Genomic DNA, 23,839 nt, shown 5'->3' on the forward strand with positions numbered 1-23,839 from the left:
TCATTCACAATGCACATCTTCGGCCTGAGACTGTTCTTTCTGTATCGACAACTAGTCAATAAACTTTAGCTATTAAAGCCAAAGAAATGGCATTAGAGACAGCACCAACACATCGATTACAGTTTTTGGTCACATAAGAATTAAAGTAGCATAAAGTTAATTCAAGATGATTTGATGAAAATACATGAAACACATGTAAATGCATCTGTTCATTTACCCATTGGTCACCACTGATTTAGCATTTCCAGGGGCAATGTTTTGTGTGTTTGTGTGTGGTTAGGGTTATCACCAATAAGCATCACAGAAACATCACAGCAAAACACTGTGCATGTGTGTGTGTGTGTGTGTGTGTGTGTGTCTGTGTCGGTATTGTGTGGATCGATGTGTGTAAAAGTATTTCTGCAGGCATTTGATTGTGTCTCAGTATCTGTTCATGAACATTGTGTGTCTTCCGTTTGATAAAGGGCTGGGTCTGTCTTGCTGCTGTTGTGTTCAAACCACAGTGGCCAGTGTCACTGCAGTGTTTACTTTATCTTCATTTGTTGTGGTTTTATTTATTTATTTATTGATATATATATTTTTTTTGACGTGCAAAGTGGCAGTGAGCTATGAGAACAGCTGAAAAATCTTACACCACATTCTCTACATTCATGAACGGTTGTGCTTTTTTTTTTTAAATCAGATTTTACTTTGCTTTTTCTGTTATGTTGTTATGTTGTTATGCATTGTAATGCTTTCTTGGGCCAGAGAGGGTTGCCTCAAAAAGGGTTCAAAGCTCAGGTTGCAAGAAGGCTGTGTGATGTCTCCTGAACTGAGAGCCCTTTTCTCTCGCAAAACAGCCTTTTTTCAAGCTTACTGTTCAAATGGCTTCTTCAAATCCTTCCTCTTCTTTTACTTTGAAACAAAGAGGCAATATATTATATTATTTAATTTCAGTTGTTTACTCATAAATATTTGAAATAATATAAACACCTCACATACATACACTACATAAATACACACAATACACTACAGTCATATCACATAAAGTAAAATGTTCATTTCTGAAGTGAATACCTGAAATCGAGTGATGGGAAAAGTTGCTTTCAAATGCCTTACCCTCTTACTCCCTTCATTCCTCTCCTCTAACCTCAACTCCCCAGACCCCCCGAGTTTCAAGTTCCTAGAAAGGCAGGTTTTTACCAACACCAGGGGAACAAGAAGCCCCTAAACCCCCCAAGAGAAATGAGACTTAAACCCACTGAACCCACCAGCCCCGTCTCAGCTCCCTGCGCTCCTCTCGACTGCTGCCTCTGACAAACCCAGGGAGAAGGTTGCAAGCCCCCCGCCACATTAACCACAGCGCTCTGGCAAGCTTCTCTCCAAGCACATGAAGACGCACTTGGCTCTGTTTTGCACTGCTCACACCAGGATTCAAAAGATTTGTCTGCAAAAACACTGCCACATTAAAAAAAAATTGCGTGGTTTCAGTTTATATTGAGCCCTTACAGATTTGATTTCAATCTAGGGGCATGAGGGGTCTTGGGATTTCTGCTGTTGAACATGTTTGTTTTCTCGCTGGCACCTATGTTATTCTGTAATTACATGGTGGGATTTCCATGAACCTTCAGGGCCAAAGGCTTGTGAAACTCATGAAACACATAAATATCCTTTAAACTTTAAATTTAAGTAAGAAAAAGTAAAAATCCACTGGATAATTTTTCCTTTTTCTGTGGGAGTAGAAAAAAAACAGTCAATGGAGCTCCTCCTTGCATTGTTGGTATGCATTATTAGTGATTGCCGTTTTGTAATTTAGCCCCACCATGTGTTACACGAAGCCATGTTCTCGTTTTCTTTCTAACAGTTAACAGTCATGTCTGAAATGAATCCGTTGTGTAAATCTTTTCAACCTCTTCCTCTTAAACTCTTATAGGTGAATATATAAAAAGATTGAAATCTCCCTCCACTCACAAAGAGAGATGTGTAGGATGGTTGGGTACCACATTAAGAGCACAGATACACACACACACACACACACACACACACACACACACACACACACAGGTAGACAGAGGGGGTCATGTGTAGGGCATGTGCATAGTAAAGGTCCCAGTGTTCACATGAGAATGGGTAGATATGTAAACTTTCCAAAGGATGCTTGGTGTATTTACAAGTCCACCCACGCTCATATTAGTGATACATAGTGATGCCTTAGAGTGATGATGCATGCCTTTTTTGTTTCAGTCAGAATTGATGAAATATGCCAGCGACAGCTTGCCTACTGTGGAGGCAAAATATAAAATATAAAGATGACGAGGCTTTAGGAGAAGATCATTTTCTCGGCAGTCATGCTGGATCAAATGAAGTGGAATAATCAACAGAGCTCGACAAATACTTACACTACCTCTGCTTACTTGGACTGCAGAATTTGGATGACGTCAAATTTGCATCTGAAAGCTGAAGGTTGATTTTTTATCTCAAAGCCATCTAATTTTAAAGATGTTTTGATAGGCTTGCTTTTTTTCTTTCTTTTTTTTTTTTTGTCAAACTCTGGGCCCCACAATCCTCAGCGGTGACTCCCTCCAAAATCAAATCAAATCTCATTGTGTCATGAGTTAATGGGTGTGAGGAAGAGAACAGAGGACGCTGCAAAAGGAAAGACACTAGAAACAGTCTCAACACTCAGCTGTGCATTCAAGAGGTAAGACTGGCAATTTAATTAAACATCTGGGTAAAAAAGTAAATTTTTGGCGTTAATTTCAGAGTTACACAGATTGTGGTGGGTACTATACATAAATACATGATTAGCAGGTTTAAGTCACCATTCCTTAGAAAAAGAACAAGGAAAAAAACATTTTCTGAAGAAAATGTGTGATTGCTCTCAGCTCATCAGTTTGGTTTTTCATTGATGTTTTTATCATGAGAATATGCATATTTGATTAGCATGTCACTGAGAATGCAGAAATTTTAATTGAGTTTCTACTTTCTACTTAGGCTGGCATATAATTCAATGGGAGGGGATGGAGTGTCATTGGCTTACATGTATTTTATAACTTATAAAGCAAACATGCTGTCAGTATGAGAGTCTGGTGGTTTGATCAGCATGCGCTGCTGAGCGTTTGGAAATTTGAATGGAGTTTCCAATGATGCCCCTACATACAATGGGAGTGGATGGGGCTTCATTGACTGTCATACTTTGTAACTCATAATTCATACATGACATCAGTATGAGAGTGGTCCCGTTTGCTCAGCATGTAATACTGATCATTTAGGAATTTGAATGGGGTTTCTATTGAACACAGAAGCAGACTTACAAATACAATGGAAGCCTATGTGGTTGTATATAAAGGATTTTTTAAAAGACTTTTTTGTCACCTATATATATATATATATATATACACACACACACACACACACACACACACACACACGCCCACACACATATAATGTCCATTTTTAATTAAATAACCTTCACACTTTAAACATACACAGCAATGACATTCAATACATTTTCTTGAATTTCCCCTTTTCCTAAGGCTGCTGTCTTTCTTGTTTACACGATGAGAGGCTAAGATTATAATTATTTTATTAATATTATTAATAATATTAATAATATTTAGAGGCGGTTATGTGACAGATATGTCACAACTAACACAATGGTGACACAATCACATAGTTACTTAATAAATAAGGCATGTAATAAATGTACTTGCTACTATTGATTTCTCTAATTTTTCTCTGTTCTATCTCTAATTTAAGAATGTGAAATAATGAAAGATTATTCTAATTTGACTCTTGTTGTTTGTCACTATAGATCAGAACATCAAAATACCTAAAATGTAACTGTAATCAAATGATAATCAATTAAAATAAAAGCATAAAAAATAGATTTTGAGTAAAACCTGCAATTGCAGTTTCAGTTTGAAAATTGCCTGCTGATACCACAACAGGAATATCCTCAGAGAAAGCCCTGTAACTTTTTGCAGGTGGCAAGCTGCATTTGTCACACAAACCTCAGGCTTTGGCATTTTAACTGAACATCTACCAGCAGGTGTGTAATGCGTGTGCATGGAGCTCTAGTTTGACAGTCACATTAGGGTGGCAGCTTTTCACATTCTTTGGTTTATTCTGCCGGGCTTTACCTCATCTCTGCCATCACTTCCTCACTCAGCAGTCGACTATGCCCCGTTCATTCCTCGTCAAGAGTAAAAGGACTGGGTCTCATCTGCTTTACCCATCCGTGGACTCTGGACATGTGGATATTAAACATGAGTCCCCGTCCAGCTCTGAGGTCCAGCCCCAGATTCATGTCCAGTCCCACACACACACTCCCCAGACTCTGCAGTATGGGGTGCAACTGGACGGGAAACAATCTCTGGATGCTGTGCAGCCTCCGTCATCCATGTTAGGGGTCAAAGATTCTCTGGCTACAGCCTGCTCACCATGGGACAGGATGGCAGCTGGACCTCAGAGCATGGGCCCAGCTGAGACCTTGGCTTCAGGTAACCAATTCTGTCATTGGCTCCAAGAAATAAGTCTCATGTGGCCCTGCAAAAAGTTTACAGTTTGTGTATAAAAGATTATTTTTGATGAAATAGTCCAGCCTGATTACTTCATGTCAAAGTATTGCTTTTAAAAACTACATGTATCTCATGAGAAGGAGATGAAGATCAATAAGAGATTTTTGGCCTTGAGTAAGTTGAGACAAGAATTTTGTAAAAGGGGCCTCAACTACACATTCAGATTTGGTCTTAGTATTTTGTATTCCATGTATATTAGTAGCAAATGGAAAAGTGGGTGTTACAGCATTTCATTGGGTGTAGTGTCCTTGCAGGGCTAATACAAAAAGGACAAAAAAGAGGAGACTGGGGACTTGAATATGACTGTATCTGTGTTAGGTCAATGTGTTGATCCATTATAGGACACAATCCTTCAGAAAGGTCTGCAGACCAAAACGTTGACCTCATACAGATACAGTCACCATATGCAAGTCTGAAGTCTCTTCTTTTTTATTCAGTGTATATGGAAAAGATTAAAGGTGCACTGGAATGGAATAAGCATGCGATTTGATGACTTTTCTTTGTTAGTTTAGTGTAAACTGCAACTGTGTATGGTGAACTTTTGAAATCACAGACAGATATAAGATGGAGATGTTAAATATTATTCTCTGTCAAATAAAAGATATCATTTAAGGCTTACTGTGGAGCATCATCATCCATTTGTTTTGATACAGAAGCTACTTTAGAGGGTGGAGAGCCTCTGCAGCGTGTCTTGCCCTGGTCAGCGGACTGCACCCTGAGGTCTGAGAGAGAGAGGGAACTGGAGAGACTGGTTTATATGTTAGTCCGCCACACATCGCACACTGACCTCAAATCCCCTGCCAGCGAGTGCCCCCTCTGCGAAAAGGTAGGAGGCACCAAATACTGTGAAACATCATGTGTTCTTATTTTGTGCTGTATTGTATCTGCCCTGATGTACGTACTTGAAAAGGACTATCAAAGATAATTGCAACGAGAGATGCTGCCACGGTGAGTTATAATGAAACCGCTTGCATGACACAGGACTTGTCGACATGTCAGTAGGTTTGGTGTATAAATAAAAGCTGTGAGGGCAAGTTGAGTTACAGCTTGTGCTGCTTAACACACACGCTGGCAAAAATGTCACATGCTTACTTCTCAGGTTATGTCACACTAAATAAGACATGTTAACATATACCATCTACAGTCTGCCCCCCTCAATTCTTCTTCCTCTAACTTTCTCACTTGTAGTCTCTTTCACAGGTCTTACTGTCGGGAGGTGGTCCTGAGGCTCATTTTCAAAACTCTGTTGCACTGACAAGATCACCCGCAGCCAGAGAACTACCCTACATCCCCTATGACTACAGACCCATAGGAAATAGTGGTAGAGCAAAGGTACGGTACTTGTTGTAATAGGAGAATTCACTTTATTTTAAGAGACATGACTTAATAGCCCTGAAAGAAACCTGGATTTGTCATAGAAATGTTAATGATTTCTTTGCATGTGCATGTGTGTATCCAGGAACGTAGTTTTGGCTGCAAGGTGTGTGGCAAAGTGTTCAAGCGCTCTTCCACCCTGTCCACCCACCTCCTCATCCACTCAGACACACGGCCCTACCCCTGCCAGTACTGCGGCAAGAGGTTTCACCAGAAATCAGACATGAAGAAACACACCTTCATACACACAGGTGGGAGCACGGAGCACAACCCTACTGCGCAAAGCACAGTGACCCAGAGTTGTTATATTCACCATGAATGTACAGGAATTTGGTAACACAGACAGCATATCTTTACATCGCCATGCAAAGATAAGACGATGGACTAAACATATATACATGCAACATCCAACCACTTGATGATACCCTCACTGTGATGGAAACATTTAAAATATTAATCTTTTATCTTTTACATTTTATATTATTTTCAAATGCATTCCAGAGATTATAGATAGGGAGAGCCAAACACAGCTTTTAAGTGCAGTGAGAAAACAGTGGAGTAGTTTTTTGGTCATTGGGGGGCAGTGGTGATAATCACAGCTGATTTCAAATATTTTAGATTAACTGTCATTGTTACTCATCCCAGTGTTTATAATGAAGACGTAATTATAGGCTAGTGTGCAATCAGTTGTAAAATTATGACATTTTCAAAAGATTTGCAATAGCACTGAAACTATGTCAATGAATGTTCTCGATATCCCACATCTAAACACATAGGAATGTGTGTCTTCTGAGCCAAATTAGTCCAATTCAATATGTTAAAATTCAGAGTTAATTTTCTGGGAAAGTTCCTCTGACCACAACTTACTTTACACTGTTTAATCCAGTTTCCCCCTGGAGGTGACCCCAGATATTCTTCTAGGTGGAACATCTCAAAGACCTTGTCCTGCCTCTTTGTCCTGTCTCCCTGCCCTCCCCTCCCCGGTTTTCCCTCAGGTGAGAAGCCACATGTGTGCAAGGTGTGCGGCAAAGCCTTCAGCCAGAGCTCCAACCTCATCACCCACAGCCGTAAGCACAGCAACAACCGGCCTTTCAGCTGCTCCCACTGTCAGCTCAGCTTCCAGCGCAGGGTTGACCTACAGCGCCACCAAGAGACTGAGTGTGGCTATGGAGACATGTACAGTCGAAGATGAGTCCGGGCAGGCTGGTCTGTGGTAGCAGGCCTGTGTTAAAACAGGATTGTAATTATACATAAAGACTTAAGAGTTTCAAACAAGCTTTAAAGTTGGAAATGAATTATTGTCTATCAAATTGAGCGCTGTGTAAAAAAAAAAAAAAATCATCTTGTTGCTTTGCATTTTGTTGTGTTTGGTGTAAAGGCAAAACTTGAAAATTGCAGTGAGCAGCAATACCATTGGGCCAAGTTATCATCTAGCACTGTTGCATGATTGTCAGAAGCTATTTTCCTTGCCTTCTGTTTTTGCTGTGTGAATGATCCACTTCTATTTCAGTAGGCTCCCCACAGAGATGACTGATAATGGGCAACGCACAGGATGCACATTGTGTAAGGAGACTGATTATGACATGATTTTCTTGAAATGACAGCAACAAACCTGCCAGCGAACTCTCAGGGCAAAATCTAGCTTTGGTAGGTGTTTCATGAGGTACAGACTTAAAGAACCCTGTATACCTTTTCATGTATGCATATACTTGACTGTCTCAGGATAAACTGATTAGGGTTTAAAAGATTTGAGTTATAAAAGTTATCAAAGCATCTTGTTATGTTGTTCCCATATTTGTGATTTGTGAATGAAAGAGCAAAACATGGATTGTAGCTCATTTAATATTCTTCTCAATTATTTGACACATGAACACATAAAATAATTCACATACAGGTAGATGTAGTTTTGAAAACAATCCACAATGCAGAAGAAGTTCACAGTTACAACACAAAGACTTTGAATTGATGAGTCTGTAGAACACACTTAGATACTGTAATCCTGGCACATAATCTCCTGATTCATCTCTGACTTTGTGTTCCCTGTCTGAAGAAGTCCAGGATGTGGTTTTTGTTTGAGTCGACCAGGTTTAGATCCTGTATGAATCCAGATAACAGTCTCTCCACATGACCAGTGGCTGCCAGTTTTGAAATGACTTGCAATGATGCAGAATGCCTTGCTGAATCAAACACGCAATCTTTCAATTTGACTCAAACATTTGATTTTTTTTCACAACGTGGCGACAAGTTGCCTAACCACCGTGTTTGCATTCACATTGTGTCAGTCCTTCATACACATCGCTCGCTTTTCTACAGCTAGGAATGGCACTTGATTGTAGAATTGCACTAACACATGTTTGTGTGCACAGTGGTGTACACAAAGGCAAACACACCTGTGCTCTCCTGCTCTCTCTTTCTCTCTCTCTCTCTCTCTCTCTCTCGCACAAACTCACACACCAACCAGTTGTTTGAACCACTGTCCCACTTCACCTTCAGCCTCAGATTTCAAGGAGGAAATCCTGAGAAAAAGATAAAAGAAAAACAATTTTCAGCCCCAAAAGCAACATATCTGAATGGCAATCTGCAGGTGCTTGCCTAATGCTGAGGTCTTTTCTGGAATTGCTGGTGCTTCTAACCACAATAATATTTTTAACTACCTAGCTTAGACACCCTGTTTACTCTGCGGCCCTCCAGCTGCTGTAGCCTGTACAGTTATACTACATAGACGGTGGAAAATTTGTCAAGCTGTAACAAAAAAGCAGGGCATGCTAGATAAGTCTGGCGGATAGATAGACTGATAAGTCTGGCACTGATCATGCTGAGCGGAGGGTGCAAGACACCTGCATCATCCAAAAAATACATGTATTTAATTCCCAATGCGTATTGAGTATTTTGTTGAATGAATGATATTTTTCACTTGGTAACTGAATAATTGTGTTTTTCACTGAGGCTCTCAAAAGATTTGAAGCTCGACAATACAGGTTGTGGACAAACAACAGACACACCATGTGAACTAATACATCAGTGCTTTGCATGGCTGTGTAACAGACAATTTTGCAGGACCAAGTGGTGCAAACACTGTTCTCTCATGATGCCTCTCATGATGCTTCCAAATTACAAGATGACAATGTGCCCGTACAACACTTTCCATGGTCTCACAAGTCAAACTTTGGAGGTTTTTCTTTTTTCATTTAAACAATTCCCCTCTCTTCATAAGGTCTTACGTCTACACGGTGCTGTTGGTCTGATCCATCAGTGCAGAGGGATTCCAGCTGCTGTGGCTTCCACGACTCTGCTCTGTTAAAGGACTCTCTCTTCTTATTGATGTCCCTTTAAAAACACACACAGTTGCTATAGACTGTTCTCACCAACAGACATGCATGCAAAATACAAAAATACAATTCAGCCTATAGACACAGTGATATACAAGCAGTAGTTTAACAGAGATTTTGTTATTTTGGTTATATTAACTCATTGCATTTCCCAGACTTGACAGTCAAAAAGAATGTCAGGTGCTGTGTTGTTAATACGATGATGTTTTTTTCCTTGGATTTTCAGTTGTTGAAGTTTCCACACAACCAAAATAAAATGTTGCCATTTTACGTTTTCTGCAAACCAACAAATCTGTTGAAATAACAACTTTTATGAACCAAAAATATGTTGCACATCAACATTTACAATTATAGCCAATGTGGTGGAGCCTGGGGCAACATCATGCGACAGTTAAGCTAACTAATGTTAGGCCACCATCTATTTTTTGTTTGCTTCATCAGCCACCAAAACAGCATTTTTCACTCTTTCTTTTACTATTTATTCTTTATTCAGATTCCCATTAGCTTCCACCAAGTGGTTGCTCATTTTCCTGCTGTCCACACAAAAACCGCAACAATAAAAACAAGCAATAGTTAAAATTACACCATCAATAACACAAAAGGACAGAAACAGGCCAGAAGCAAAAATAATTAAAATAACCTACATGTGAAACAAAAATAGCTACCTATAATGAGCACAAAAACAAAATGATCAGATATGCGGCAACAAAAAGCAAGAAAAAAAAAAGAATACAACAGAATAAAAAATTCTGGAACCGAAAAACCGTGATAATATTTACAAGAAATTCATCTGTTTTTTTTTTCATAACTTTTTAAAGGAAAACCTTTTAGTCTGTCTGATATCGACAGGGAGAATACAGCTCTTATTATACGGTTAGTTCTCAGACTTGGCACCAGCAAATGACCAGTGCTGACTTGACAAGCGCTATGCCCATGACAAAAACCAGTACGTGCTGTTTTATCACAAAAGAACTGTGCAGTGTTATTCCAAATATCATTGTGCATGAATAACTGAGGATTAAGTTTTCATTTGACCTCCACAGTTAGCCATGACAATCATTTGTGCATCTCACACACATGAGTGTGGCTCTATACTACATCACAAAACTTGAAAACATGACATTTCAACATATCCTTGGTTTGCAGAAATGTAAAATGCTAATGTATTTGCCACCTGCTGTTGCTGCTGCCACAAAAATGAAATTTGTCACTTTCTGTGCCTGGAGGAAGACCTTGCAAGCTGCATCACTATTTTATCAAGATGGATAAAATAGTGATGCAGATCAAAATGGAAATTTATTTAGATGCAAATGTTGCAAATTATTGTTTTGTGGTTGTGTGGAAGTGTGTGTTTATTCTTGCTCATAGGTAGAGTGATCCTGATCTCATTACCTGTGTGATGGTAAATGCACCACAGCGCTCCCATCAGGCTGATACCCATAACAAAGGCAGCGAAGACAATCCCCATCACTGGTCCTGTGTCTATCACAAAGCCTTGAGCACACAGAGAAAGAAAATGAGAGTGCAGGTCATACAAATGTCACATTAGAAAAAAATAAAAGATACTCACCGCTGTGGTCTGGGGCAGGATTGGTCAACTGGGACACATGAAACCTCCTCGTTGTCTGGCCGTCAGGTGGCCTCAGTGGTTTGGCCACCAGTGAGCTGATGGGTTGAGTGACCACCATGGGCCTGGAAAGGTTTCTGATCTCACACTGATAATACAGGAAGAGGCCTGTAGGTTAGCTTTACCCCTTTAACAAGTGGACCTAAACACAGTTTTGAGCACTGGACACAGATTTGAGGTTAATGAGCAACACAACAGTCATTTTTGGAAAGGTAAATACAAACCGTTGTTCAAGAGATGGTATGACCTCTGTGTAGCAGCTTTCAAGGTTAACAGAGCTTTTCACATTTTGTGAACATGTGATGGACAGATATGACCGTAGCTATTCATGAGATGTCAAAATAAAACCTGTATGGTCCTATAGAAGGTTGGGATTATTTTGTCTTTTATGGAAGCTGCTCTGCATTACTCTTCTATTTTTATGCGTCATGGTATCAAGAATTGCCCAAGTGCATCTTTTTTGGAGGCTGCTTTAAAGGCTGGGTTTATACCTGCTGTGCCGGTGACTTAGATACAAGGGGAGGGATGAGCAGCCCACCCTGACAGTCATTTTCTCTGACAGTCATTTCCTTTGTGGATCGTTCTCCTGCCGAGTCAGAGACACACAGTCGAAGGCTGCAATGGAGGAACTGCATGGAGTCATTATAAACAGGTCGCAGAATAAAACTGAACCTCAAGGACTGTATCTCCTCCTCTGCTTCTCCCGTCCTGGTGTTTCTCTCCTCTCCCCTCACTTGTGCTTTTCTCCCTTTTGCTCTTCCTCTGCCTTTTATCATTTCTTTGGTAGTGCCCTCTGAGTCTTGTCTCCAGTCTCGGTCTTTCCCTCTGCCGATGCTGTCATGATCCTCGTTATCTCTGTCTTCTTCTTCCTCTTCCTCTTTTTCCTCCTTATCTTCCCCGAGTTCATCATCTTCAACCTCTTCTCTGTCCTCTTTGCCATCTTCCCTCACCTTACTGAGGGTCAGTGAGGGGTCCGTGGAGCAGCCATCCTTAATGACCGTCCAGAAGGGAGACTTTCTTGGGTCTGACAGGGGAGAGACCACACATGACATGACCTGTGCAGCATGTCTGATGGGCCCTTTGGCTGAGACCTGCAGTAGACGATAATGAAGCAGCAACGAAGTAAAACGTGTTTTTATTGGTGTTATTTTGGGTTGAAAACAATGCCGAAAACCTCAATACCACTGAAACACACATACACGCGCTCACCTCAACATAGACACGGTGGTCTGCAATGATCACACAGGGGCCGGTCTGCCTCTGCTCGTAGCTCTCAGTGACAAATAGCTTCAGGGTGAGAATAGGCCCAGGTCTGGATCTGGGTGTGGGGAGGGGGCTCAGTCCTGGACTGAGCCCAGGACCGGGACTGTGGGGTTCCCACTGGACCGGCCCTGCCTGAGGAGTCACTGCATCATCCGGGACGGGAGCACTAGGGACAGCAGCCAGACAGCTGATCTGAGAAGAGGAAGTAGACATGAGGGATGAAAAATGTTTTAAGGAAAACGGAGAAAATTTAATTTTAATGTTTACTTACTACCAAGACAGACAAAATAAAGATAGGTATATGTGCTTGCACACACACACACACACACACACACACATAAATATCTCACATGTATGCCAATAGGGCCTCTCTTTTTCTCTGTTTCATTGAATGCCTGAGTTGTCTGAGGCTTGTCTCTCCATAACAACACCTGGCCAGACACGAGGGGAGAGAGGAAAACACAACAGCAGGTGGGTTTATTCCTCACAACATGCAGTATAATCCTTGAATGCAAGCTAGTTACAAGACAATATACCATAAATCCCCCAAGACACATCCATTCTGATTTCCTCAAAGAAAAATTCTATCCTAAAACACATTAAAGGTTCCTGGTTCGATCCCCGACTCTTCCAGAGAGTGTGTCGAAGTGTCCCTAAGCAAGGCACTGAACCCCTCACTGCTCCTGATGGGCAGCTTGGCACCTTGCATGGCAGCCTCTGCTATCCATGTGTGAATGTGTGTGTGAATGGGTGAAGGTGAGGCAAACATTGTAAAGCACTTTGAGTGGTCGGTAGACTAGAAAAGCGCTATGGAAATGCAGTCCATTTAATATTAATACTGATTAAAAATGGGGACCAGTGAATTGCGTCATGTTTTTGTTGGTTTTGGGTGCAATTCCATTTTTTCGCATCAGTAAAATCACCAAATGTGATGCACATAGAGAGCAGCTGCAGCTAAAGAGTTTAAAGGGAGGAAAGAAGTGTGCAATCACTCTAAATAACAAAATGTATGTTCTTTTACATTAGATTCTGCATATTGGTAAATGTGATTCTGGCACATCACTGGTTAAATAAAACTGGCTTGTTATTCTACACAGTCAACAAGATATATAATTTAGCAAGGACAATCTTTCATATGTGTTACTTTCTGCCTCTATTCTTTCTCCCTTTGTCGTTGTTCTTCAATCACTTTGAATCACCAGTCCTTCCCTCCCTCCTTCCTTCCACGCTCCTGCCTCAGAACCGACCACATCCTCCCTCATCAACATCACTTACTCACCTTTGTCTGGAAGCACCCCGTTTTTAAGCTGTGATTCAGCACTGTTCTGGGCACAGTGACCTGGGTTACCACTTTAGTGTCTCACAGGGGAAGACATCCGCTTAAACAATCTCAAATGTACATTACACATCGTGAAAATGAGCAAAAACATGATTACCAGGAGTCATTTGCTCTTTCCCATTTAGCCTCCAGCTAACCAGCATGATTCTGCTCCCCTGAACTCTCTAGTTGTCTCCATTTTAAGTGTGAAATGTTTGTCCCTACATCTGCGCCTGCTGTCTACCATCCTGACAGACCTGCCTATTCAGATGTTTCCCTTCTTTGCTATTGTTTCTCTTTGTTAAACTTAAGTTATTTCTGTAAGACTTCTTTTGGAAAACATTAGAAAACTTTACAAAGATAGATTTCATTGTATGTTGTATATAGGTGTGGCCTATTACGATGATTTCAATTTAATTTCATTCACTGAATCTAGATGTAATCTCACCATGTTTTTGTACTGCACCCCTCTGGGCTGTCTGAGGAGGCGACCCTCAGTCTCACAGGAAATGACTGGGAACGCCAACAGGAAATGGCTGCCATTTGACTGAGCCTGGCACTTGGGGTCTCTCAGGGTCACGGCAGCCACCGGGATAGACAAGGTCTGAGAGGAGAGCAAGGATTCACAGACCACATTATCTTCAAAATAATATAGAATTAGAGCAAAGAAATGTGCACTGCAGTTTGTCATGCAGTACCTTACACAGTGCTGGCAGTGGTTTCAAGTACTCACAATGAAACAAGGTAGGTGTAACTTCAAGTGACGACGTTTAGACATAACAACTGATCTCCGGAACAACTACGACTTTCACGCTTTAGATGCTGGCTAGCCACCAAGACTACTGTAGTTTCTAATATGTGGGTTAAACATATTTTTAGGCATTTCTGCTTTTATTTGGCAGTCATAGTAGAGAGAGGGGGCATGACTCGCAGCAAAGAGCCTGAAGTTGGAGTCCAACCCAGGACGCTATGATCAGGACTCTGCCTTAGCATGTGGTACACGCTCTTATCCAGTGAGCTGCCGGGACGCCCTGAGGTGGGCTAAATATTTAACCATAGCATATGAGCCCCTATCCCTCTGGACTGAGGAGATACATTTGTGTCTATAGAGGGTTTTCAGTGGGGTATCTGTGAAATGTTCACTGTTTGTCCCCACATTTTTCTGATGCACTTCTTATTACACAACAGTTGGACATGCTGTTCTGTACTTGTTCTTCTGGGAAGGTTTCCACCTCATGGGTGACATAAGACCACTGGTGACATAAGGTATAAAGACACTCACACAAGCCTTTCTTTCTTTCTTTCTTTCTTTCTTTCTTTCTTTCTTTCTTTCTTTCTTTCTTTCTTTCTTTCTCTCTCTTTTACAGCCTAACCAACACATTGATCTCATTGGCCAGCACAGACAAACACAGATCAGTATCGGTGTATACGCTGGCCAATATACAACATGCAACAGTCGAGCAGATGTCAGAGCAGATTGCAGTTCAAGTTTATTGTTTGTTCAAATATTGAGCCTCCAGTAAATATCTTAAGTAGGAAGCACTGAGTAGAGTGCAAACCTCCGCCAACGTTACACAATAGTCATGATAAACTAATTCCATATAATTCACCAAAAGTTAATCACGCCCACCACCACCACCACATGCCCTTTGTTCAGTCAGTGTGAAAAGTGAATCAGTTCTTCCTTGCCCCACAACCAGCCCCAACTGTTCATGCAAATGTGTTTATAACCTTTTGAGATATCCTGCCTCATACAAATAAACAAGAGTCAGAGCAGACCTCCGCCAGCTGCACAATCCCCAATATCAACCGCACCTAGCTCCATCTTTCAATGATGCTTCATTCTGGAGATAAAGCCTAAAATGCAAATTTGACCTTTGGGTGATCTTGACATTGACCTTTGACCTCAAACTTTTAGCAGTTTGTTTTTCATTCATTACCAGTCATATCTCCAAATCCATTTGGAGGATTGACATGAAATGTGGTTACAACCCTCATGTTGGGTAGATAATGATACTTCAACTTGGTGACCCCCTGACCTTTTCCTCTAGTGCCCCCAGCAGGCCAAAGTGTTGTAACAATGACAGTGGTGGTTGTAACTGTTGAAATTTTGGCCTTGTTCCCACCTGGTATTAATAACCGTCCTGAGAAATCCGAATGCAAGCTGACACCTCTAAGTACAGTGAGTGTGAGTGACTGGATCTCAGGACACATTCGGAGATGGTCTGGGACGCTTGCGACTGCATTGCATTAGAGGTGCAAACAGACCTGTGTCCCAGGACGCATTGAGGGACCGCCTACTAACCTGACACAACCAACACCAGCCAGACCGTCACTTTTCCAAAAGAAAAGATATAAAGCAACTATAAAGCAGCTGGTTAATGAATTAAAACACAAACTGTCTACCTGCAGGGTGGGAACTACAGGTGAGCCAGGAGGAGCTCAGCTCCCCTTAATGACATGACCTTCCTTAAAAAGACAATGCAAGAAATTTTGGAGGGTCTCTAAAATATGTATTGACAATATGCAGGTTTTTCCTTTCTTATAAAATTCCGAGGCCGTCGCCTTTCTTACATTTCATGTCCCACCACAATTAAACAGATTCTTTCTAACCCTAGACATGACAGACAAAATTTATTGTTGGGTAGAGGATGGTACTTGTCAACTTGCCTCCATACACTTTACTCTAGCGCCACCTGTAGGCCAAAATGTTGTCTATCTATCTATCTATCTATGTATGTATGTATGTATCTATCTATCTATCTATCGGTCTGTCAGTCTGTTTGTCTTTATTCATACCTGCAGGATGTGTCTGTCGACCATCACATTGAGCCGTCCATCATCACACTGCACGGTGAAAGCTTCTCTCCCTCCTCCACCTCTGCCTCCACCAGTCAGCCACTGCCTCAGCCTGCGCTCCTCAGCCCAAGGAGGCCGGACGACCAAAGGATTCATGACTGGAACCACATCTGTAGTCCAAGAGAGAGACGGGAAACGGCTCAGAGCCGTTTATAAATCTAAATCTCCATAACATTGAAGATGTAAAGAAGCAGTCTTCATCTTCAGTGGGGTAAAGGAAGTCAAGGATGACATTATCCAGTATGATAAAGCCAGAAAAAGTGAATGAGAAGAGCTCTCCTCTCAAGTGTTTACAGGGAGGGCACTGAACCATGAACTGCAGTAATACTGTGGTTGTACTGGGCAGCTATAATCCTGTGCCTGAATAAAAATGAAAGAACGAGGGAAAACCGATTCACAAAAGGAAATGAAAACGAAAATGAAACACTCAGTTCACTCACACAGCAACAGAAAAACGAGACACACAGGGGTCCTGACCTGTCCCTCCCCCAGACAGCTGGATCACAAAGCGGTTGGCCAGGTCAGCCTTAGTGTATGAGGTCACCACCGGGAAGCCCCTCTCATTGGCCCACACAAGAAGGTCAGGGGCGGTGGACAGGTCAGAGTGAAGCTTACTGGACACGGTCAGGAAAGGCTCAGGTGGGTAGGGCGGGGACACACTGTTGGAGGACTACAAAACAGAGAGAGAAAGAGAAGTACTGACAGCTGGACAGACAGACAAGTAGAGTCATTCCCACCTGCCACCTCAGTAATATAGACGTAAAGACAACAATGTGTGGGAAAAGACAAAAATAACAAAACAATTGATGTCAAATGAGATCAGAGAGTATGTTTATCAATAAATAAATAAATAAATAAAAAACACAAAGTAAATGTTAGAGGCTCTGGACATGGGAATAGTATAAGAAGAAGAATAAGTAAAGATCATAAAACAATATGTGGCATCTGCCAAGGTGTGTCAAAACTGTGTTTGTTGATGAATAAATAAATAAATTGACAGAATCAGATGTAAAACAGACACATCTTACATCTGGAGAAAGAAATGGAGATAGGTTCCTTACATAAACAGAGACATGACCCCGGAGTCCATGAGCAACGATTGCCCAGTTGACTGGCACACTGCTGCTGAGTATCAGCACCACCTTGTGTGTCCCTGAATTGGCCACTGGGGGCACCAGAGAGACGATCACCTCCACTTGCAGAGAGCTGAAAAGGATGGAGAGAAAGACAGAGAACCAATTTTACATTTGCCGTCCACATCTCCATCCACATTCCCATTTTTGATCACGTCTTGAAACTGTACTCTGTGTGAAGTCCAGTTTTGTCCTGCTCCTTATGTCACATGTTTACTGTAAAACTGTTCTGCACAGTGTCATCACCAGTTAACAAGCTCAGTGTCCTTGTGCACTTGTTCTGCATTTTAAACTCTAGCCAAAGAAAGAATTTGGTCATGAGAGAAGTCGAGAAGGTGCTGCAAGAAAGACACTCACCCGCAGAGTCCTGAGCCAGCCGAATGGAGTTTGATCACATGTATTTCTGGGTTGTTCCTGTCTGCCACTGAGTGGGTGCAACCCTGCACTTTCTGCTGCTGCAGGTCAGAGGTCATGTAGTTGTGAGAGAGGAACAGAGACTGTAACTGGCACACACTGGGCAGGTTTGGATCTGTAATATTGAAGACAGAACAAGATTTGTTTTATGGCTGTGGTAAATACTACTGCTTAAAATACTGCAAATCCCGTCACACTGCAAAAACTCAAAATCTTACCAAGAATATTTGTCTTATTACAAGTCAAAAGACATGATCACCTCAGAAGTAACTTGTTTTTAGACAATTTTCACTTGTTTCAAGTGAAAATTCACTTGGAACAAGTGAAAATTAGCTTGAGACAAGTGAAAATTGTCCGTCAGATATGTAACCACTGAGTTTGGGCTTATCCCTGCATAATTAAATGCAATTCATCGTGATGATTTCTCTCCAGATGGCTCACCTTCTCCGAGGCGAATATAGACTCGGTTGACGTGACTTGCGTGTGTCAGAGAGGACAAACTACAGTGGTGTTTCAGAGCCCAGCGGAGCAGCGCACGTGGACGAAATGGCAGCGAATGCACTGGTTGTACTCGCAGAGGCAGAGTATAGGAGTGCACTGTGGAGTTAGAGGACAGCTGGGAGAGAAGGGGGTGGGATAAGGAGACAGAAAAGAGTGTGAAACAATGGATGGAAAATTAACGGTGCACATACAGATATACACTCAGATGAATCTTTTCACTCTGACTGCATCCTAAAAGAAAAAAAGATACATACTGTCCTGCTAGAAAGCTTGTGTGGTTTGTTTTGGATTTCAATGCTGTGGTCCTTGATGTGGTAGAGGACATTTAAATACATGTAATGATGACTGACCTGCACTAGCACTGACAGGTCTGAGGGCAGCTGCTCAGCATCCAGCAGCCAGTGCACCGGGAGCTGAGAGCTGAGCAGCAGGATGAGGGATCTGCGAGGTGAAGAGGACAGAGACAAGGGCTTCAGCAGCACCGTCACCTGGACACCACAGAGGAAGAAAGAGGAAGAGGAGGTCAGACGTGGTGCAGATGGAAAGCCTGATCACTTTGGCCTTGTGCGTTTGTAGATGTGTGCACTTCATGCATACATATATATTTCAGTGGGCACTACAAAATCCTGTTTATTTTTCATTTTAATGGTTTACTTTTAATCATCCATGGAAGCTTTTCAAGGTGTGCATGCTCTTTTTCAGCACTTGCATAGTTGCATAAACTACCAGCTGGAGCCCAGTACAACTTGAGTCTAGTACTTTTGTTGGCCACTGAGAAGCACCACTGCACAAGTAAAAGTTGTAATCCTCCAAATCCTTGTTTTTCATCGCTGTGGTGCTTTTGGACTGCATTTCCTAGGGGTCACTTGGCAATCAGTGTGTGACATGTTTTTCCTTTGTCTTTCCTGTTGATGAAGTTTGAATGGCCGCAGTTGGCTTTCTTTGTCTGATCAGCCATGGGTGCCTCGCTAACTGCCCATTTCTTGTGTATTCTAAACAAACCACTGCTCAATCATGCTCCACCCAGAAAAAAAAAAAAAAAAACAGAAAAAGAAAAAATACGGGATTTCTCTTTGATGTTTACATCACTGGAAGCGGCACAGCACCCCTCTTTACCTGGCTGTCTGGGCTGTGTGATGCTCTGCCCACAGCAATCACATGGGTCTCCTTGTTCCCGCTCTCTCGAGCAGCACAGCCTGGGCCAGCTTTAAATCTCTCCAGCAGACCCTGAACAGGGTGTAGCGCCCCCACTGGAGACACAGGGCACTGCATCTCTTCGCTCTCTGCTGGGTAGCAAGAGCAGACACAAGGCAAGAGAGGGAAATCAGAATTACTGTGCAATTAAATGCAACATCAAGTGACCCTGTTGGTTACTGTAAATGATTATGACATACAAACAAAAAATGCAGTCTACATGTGTAAAATAGCATACACTGAACTTGAATCATCTTTAACTGACTTCACTGAGACTTACGTTGTCTTTATATCTCACGTTGTCTAGTCTTATATTTTCTACTTTTATCTTATTATATATTTACGATATAGTTGTAAATTAATGTAGATTCTTTTTTTCCTCCTATGTTACATTATATTTACATACAATTCAGTAGTAAGTTAAAGCGCACACCCAGAAAAAGGATGAAAAAAAAAAACCAAAAACCATTGGTCCATGTTACAATAATTAAATAAAAGAATTTTAAAGTTATATCACAGTCATGTTTTGGCACCTTTCCCTCTTCAGTGTGTCATCACAGTCACAAATTTTATCTGGATCACTGCATTATATTTACATTTCATTGCGTTAGCTTTATTTTTTTCTGTGTTGGTTGTGTCTATGCTCTGTCTCCCAGTCTTTTTCCTGTAGTACCAATTTTGTATCATTCTCCCTTGCTTGCTACACACCTGTTTGCCCTCTTCCAACCAATCAGCTCCCTGCCTGCCTGTTTCCCTATCGACTTACCTGTTTCTAGTCCCCTGATTGATTCAGTTTGTATTTAAGTCCACCTTTCAGGTCAGTCTTTTCCAGCTTGTCGGTGCTCATCCATGTTTCCAGCTCCAGCCTGTATCTGCTTACTGTACTGTCTGCTGTTTTTTTTTTTTTTTTTTTTTTTTTTTTTGGTTAGTTAGTTTTCTGTTTGCCAGTTTATCTTTACTTTTCAGTCTGTTAGTTGCAATCCTCTGTCTCCAGTCTTTAGTATGCATTCAGCGCAGTTAGTGTCACCCTGCCAGCTCGGTATACCTGCTCTGCTCTCCATTTCCAGTCCACCTGCCAGCAACTATTCTCCATTAAAAAGATATTTTAACCTCAGCCTGGCCACTATTCTTGTATGGGACATTCTCTTGTCAGAGTGTATTGGGTATATTATATTGTTGCAAGCAAAATAAGCATTTCCTTGTCCAATGCTTCTTGTTCTGCACATATGATGAATAAAATGTAACCTGAAACCGGCAGGGAGATAAGCAGACACATTTGAGGATGTGCAATAATGTCACCTATCTCTATCATTACACAGATCAGTATCAGTGTATAAAAGTGTTGAACATTCTGAGTCTTTGGATGACAGTAATGAATGAAGTCAATGTTCACTTTGCACACACAGGCCTAATGGTCCAAAACCTACATAATGGCTGTCGGCTGTGCCAGGTCTCTTAACCCTCCTTCTATCCCCTTGTCCATGTGTCCTCACTGTATTTCTCTCCTCTGTCCTTTCTCTTCCTCTGCACAGTGTGTGGGTGACACAATAGACAGTTGTATGTTTGCATGCTGTGTATAATTCCCAGCCTGAGGAGACCCAAGTGAAGACATTTGCTAAATTCCCAGACAGTCTTTGAAAGCCCCCTGAATGCTCCTTAAGAATTTTCACTTTCATTCTGAAACTCGGGTTTAAGACCTTTGACTGAGCTGCTGGAGCAGAGGAAATATCACATTTGAATATCTTCATAACACATTAATCTGGTGCTTGGCACTTGGTAGATAAATGGCTTGAGAAATGCAGTATGTCATGTGACATCCTGCGGGCCCTGACACTTTTACCTGCTGTTCTCTTCCCGAGCAGAAGGAGACAGAAAACAGTCCATGCAGTTCCAGACAGCAACGGCATCATGGCTGTTTACAAGACAGATCTCAATTAGACGGTCCGAGTTGAAGCATCCTGGGGAAAACAAACTACATATGCTCACATTAAGCATACAGATATTTACAGGTAATGCATAAGCTGCCATCACTGATTAATACAAGGTCGAGGCTGTTTTTTATTGTCGTATGCAGGCATGTGAGGGTTAGTAAGAAGAGTAGTAAAGTGCACAAATGAAAAGAGAGAGGCAGCAAACTTTTCACATTCATCTCCTCGTGTCCTCTCATTCTTTTAAACTTCTGACTGTTTGTCTTGGAATCTGCACTTCAGTTTCTGCATCCAGTGGCGGATCTTGGCATAGGCGACACAGGCGATTGCAAAGGGCAGCCGAGTTACTGGGCCAGAATGCATGCACACACTCAGACACACAGATGCACACTCACTTCTCCATTGCACATCAGAACGGCCCGGGACACCAAGTGAGCCAGGACCACCACTGACTATCAGCTTTTTTTTTTTTTTTTTTTTTTTTCACTCCATGACATGTAATGACATGAATAGTCTGCGATCTGCTTGTGATTAGAAGTCATGGCACAGTTCCCTCAAACATACCAGACACACTGTTGTGAGTCATGAACCGAAAGCAAGTTTTTTTTTTTTTTTTTTTAAAAATCAGAGTAAAACAGAATTGTATTTGCCTGAGAATGGAGAGACAGAGAGAGAGAGTGAGAGAGAGAGAGAGAGAGAGAGAGAGAGAGAGAGAGAGAGAGAGAACTAATGACAATTAGCAAATACCCAAATAATCACTTTTTGCACAACAGTCACAAGTGCAGTCAGACAAAAATAATAATTAAAAAACATGCTACCTTTTCAAATAAATCAGTCATTATATTATAGAATTTGCCCACCGGGAAAAACATTATCAGAGTCCAAGGGTCTTCTAGTGTGTCTGTAGTTAGTTATAATGAGTTTATGGTGACCTCATGAAACTTAATTATAATTTAATCTCTTACAATCTCTCTTACACTATAATATTCCTTCAAAAATCCTGGATGGATTTAGAGGGCGACTGCTGTGATAATTAAATATTTCTCAAAATTATTCTAGGATCGCCAGAACTTGTTTTTTTCACGTAAATAATTTCAAGAAGCTCAAAGGAAAGGCTGAACTCACCTGAGGAGAAACACTTGCACACCGAAGGACAGACGAAGTGCTGATCCAGCTGTGGCTGCAGACCTCACCGTCCCGTCTGTATTCACAGCTAAACACACGCCCCTTCACTTCCTAAACACACACACTCACACACACACACACACTCACTCACTCACTCACTCACACACACACGCACACACACGCACGCACTCGCACTCACACACACGCTCTATCTTGAAGCACGCAAAATAGCCATATGTCTTCTGCATGTCGCGTAAGGCATCTTTTATTCAGCTGAGGTGCGGTTTGTGAGAAACATCTCCCTGAGGAAAAAACTCACTTTTATACTTCGAGCGGGATTTGGGGGGGAAAAAAGGAGAAAAGTTGTAGTAAATAGTCAGTTAAAGGCCTGATGGGAGGGGCTGCGGGATGGTGTGACAGACTGGAGAGCAGGACGGCGGGGAGAGGAATAAAAGCCTTTGAAAACGTTTACAAACGTAGATGGCAACAGGAAGAAGGGCTGGAGTGAGAGAAGGAGGGAAGAGGAGGGAAGGTGGGAGGGATGAGGAAGAGGAAGGCTGGACTTCAGGAGTTTGACTGGCAGGTGAAATGTTTTGGAGGGGCAGAGGGGGACACACACACACATGCACACACAGTTTTTCTCCCCTGTCCCTCTCTATCTCTTAAGACATTCACATTTCTCCAGTTTCAGGCTTTGTGTTTGGCTATTTCTCATTACTGGCTGGGGGCTGTTTTAGAGGAAAATGTAATAGCAATGACACGGAGGACAAGATGCTTCTTCTGAGTAACATGGGATATACATTCCAGCCATGCTCTCATTTTATGCAACCCTGTTCACATTCACTCAGAATGGATTCAGTGGATTAGTAACAAAATGAGATTTCATCAGTGATCCTCACTCAAACCTTGCAATTCTTTGTTCATTCATTCATGGACTCATTCATTGCATTTTTTTGAAACCCTTTTGGAGTAGCTAAATCAATCCAAATCAAATCAAACAAGCACATGCACACACACACACACACACACCTAACCTAACACGCACACCTAACCTAACCTTAACCCTAACCACTACCTGCCTAACCCTAAAGTTATCTTAGCTTTAAATCAAGTCTTCACCCTAAAATTAATGGTGCTCCCTTATGGGGACTTGCTTTTTGTCCCCATAAGGGAGGGAGGCGAGTCCCCACAACGTGACTGTGTAAACAGATTTAT

General features: G+C 41.7%; 2 protein-coding genes across 5 annotated transcripts; one reads left to right on the forward strand and one right to left on the reverse strand.

Annotated features, from left to right (window-relative positions):
• The first annotated feature begins 2,602 nt into the window (after positions 1 to 2,602).
• LOC115364141 (zinc finger protein Gfi-1b) lies at positions 2,603 to 7,214 on the forward strand. Its single transcript, XM_030058585.1, has 6 exons — positions 2,603 to 2,680; positions 4,151 to 4,481; positions 5,213 to 5,385; positions 5,760 to 5,891; positions 6,019 to 6,184; positions 6,929 to 7,214. Exons 2-6 carry the CDS (start codon positions 4,160 to 4,162, stop codon positions 7,123 to 7,125), a joined length of 990 nt encoding a protein of 329 aa, XP_029914445.1. The 5' UTR covers positions 2,603 to 2,680; positions 4,151 to 4,159; the 3' UTR covers positions 7,126 to 7,214.
• A 543-nt stretch (positions 7,215 to 7,757) lies between these two features.
• engl (endoglin, like) lies at positions 7,758 to 22,749 on the reverse strand. Of its 4 annotated transcripts, none has more exons than XM_030056919.1 (17): positions 22,625 to 22,749; positions 21,412 to 21,483; positions 19,494 to 19,663; positions 18,728 to 18,865; positions 18,318 to 18,492; positions 17,820 to 17,991; positions 17,391 to 17,535; positions 16,807 to 16,999; positions 16,270 to 16,439; positions 13,919 to 14,074; positions 12,503 to 12,583; positions 12,099 to 12,344; positions 11,381 to 11,980; positions 10,833 to 10,977; positions 10,655 to 10,756; positions 9,155 to 9,260; positions 7,758 to 8,449 (listed from the first exon to the last, which is right to left on the reverse strand). In XM_030056919.1, the coding sequence occupies exons 2-16, from the start codon at positions 21,479 to 21,481 to the stop codon at positions 9,157 to 9,159; spliced, it is 2,667 nt and encodes an 888-aa protein (XP_029912779.1). In that variant the 5' UTR covers positions 21,482 to 21,483; positions 22,625 to 22,749; the 3' UTR covers positions 7,758 to 8,449; positions 9,155 to 9,156. The 4 variants fall into 4 exon arrangements, with proteins under 4 accessions (XP_029912779.1, XP_029912777.1, XP_029912780.1 ...); XM_030056917.1 differs by having other exon boundaries at positions 21,412 to 21,529; positions 22,625 to 22,683; XM_030056920.1 differs by lacking the exon at positions 22,625 to 22,749 and having other exon boundaries at positions 19,494 to 19,660; positions 21,412 to 21,963.
• Positions 22,750 to 23,839: the final 1,090 nt, after the last annotated feature.

Source organism: Myripristis murdjan, chromosome 8 (genome assembly GCF_902150065.1).
Source record: "Myripristis murdjan chromosome 8, fMyrMur1.1, whole genome shotgun sequence".
In the NCBI taxonomy this organism is placed as follows: Eukaryota; Metazoa; Chordata; class Actinopteri; order Holocentriformes; family Holocentridae; genus Myripristis; species Myripristis murdjan.

Coding starts and splice junctions, on each gene's coding strand:
- engl (XM_030056919.1), bottom strand. CDS start 21,481: ATGATGCCGTTGCTGTCTGGAACTGCATGGACTGTTTTCTGTCTCCTT. Junction 17,536..17,819: donor GCTGGCTCAGGACTCTGCGG/GTGAGTGTCTTT, acceptor CATCCTTTTCAG/CTCTCTGCAAGTGGAGGTGA. Junction 17,000..17,390: donor GGGGTCATGTCTCTGTTTAT/GTAAGGAACCTA, acceptor TCTGTTTTGTAG/TCCTCCAACAGTGTGTCCCC.
- LOC115364141 (XM_030058585.1), top strand. CDS start 4,160: ATGCCCCGTTCATTCCTCGTCAAGAGTAAAAGGACTGGGTCTCATCTG. Junction 5,386..5,759: donor AGTGCCCCCTCTGCGAAAAG/GTAGGAGGCACC, acceptor TCTCTTTCACAG/GTCTTACTGTCGGGAGGTGG. Junction 6,185..6,928: donor ACACACCTTCATACACACAG/GTGGGAGCACGG, acceptor GTTTTCCCTCAG/GTGAGAAGCCACATGTGTGC.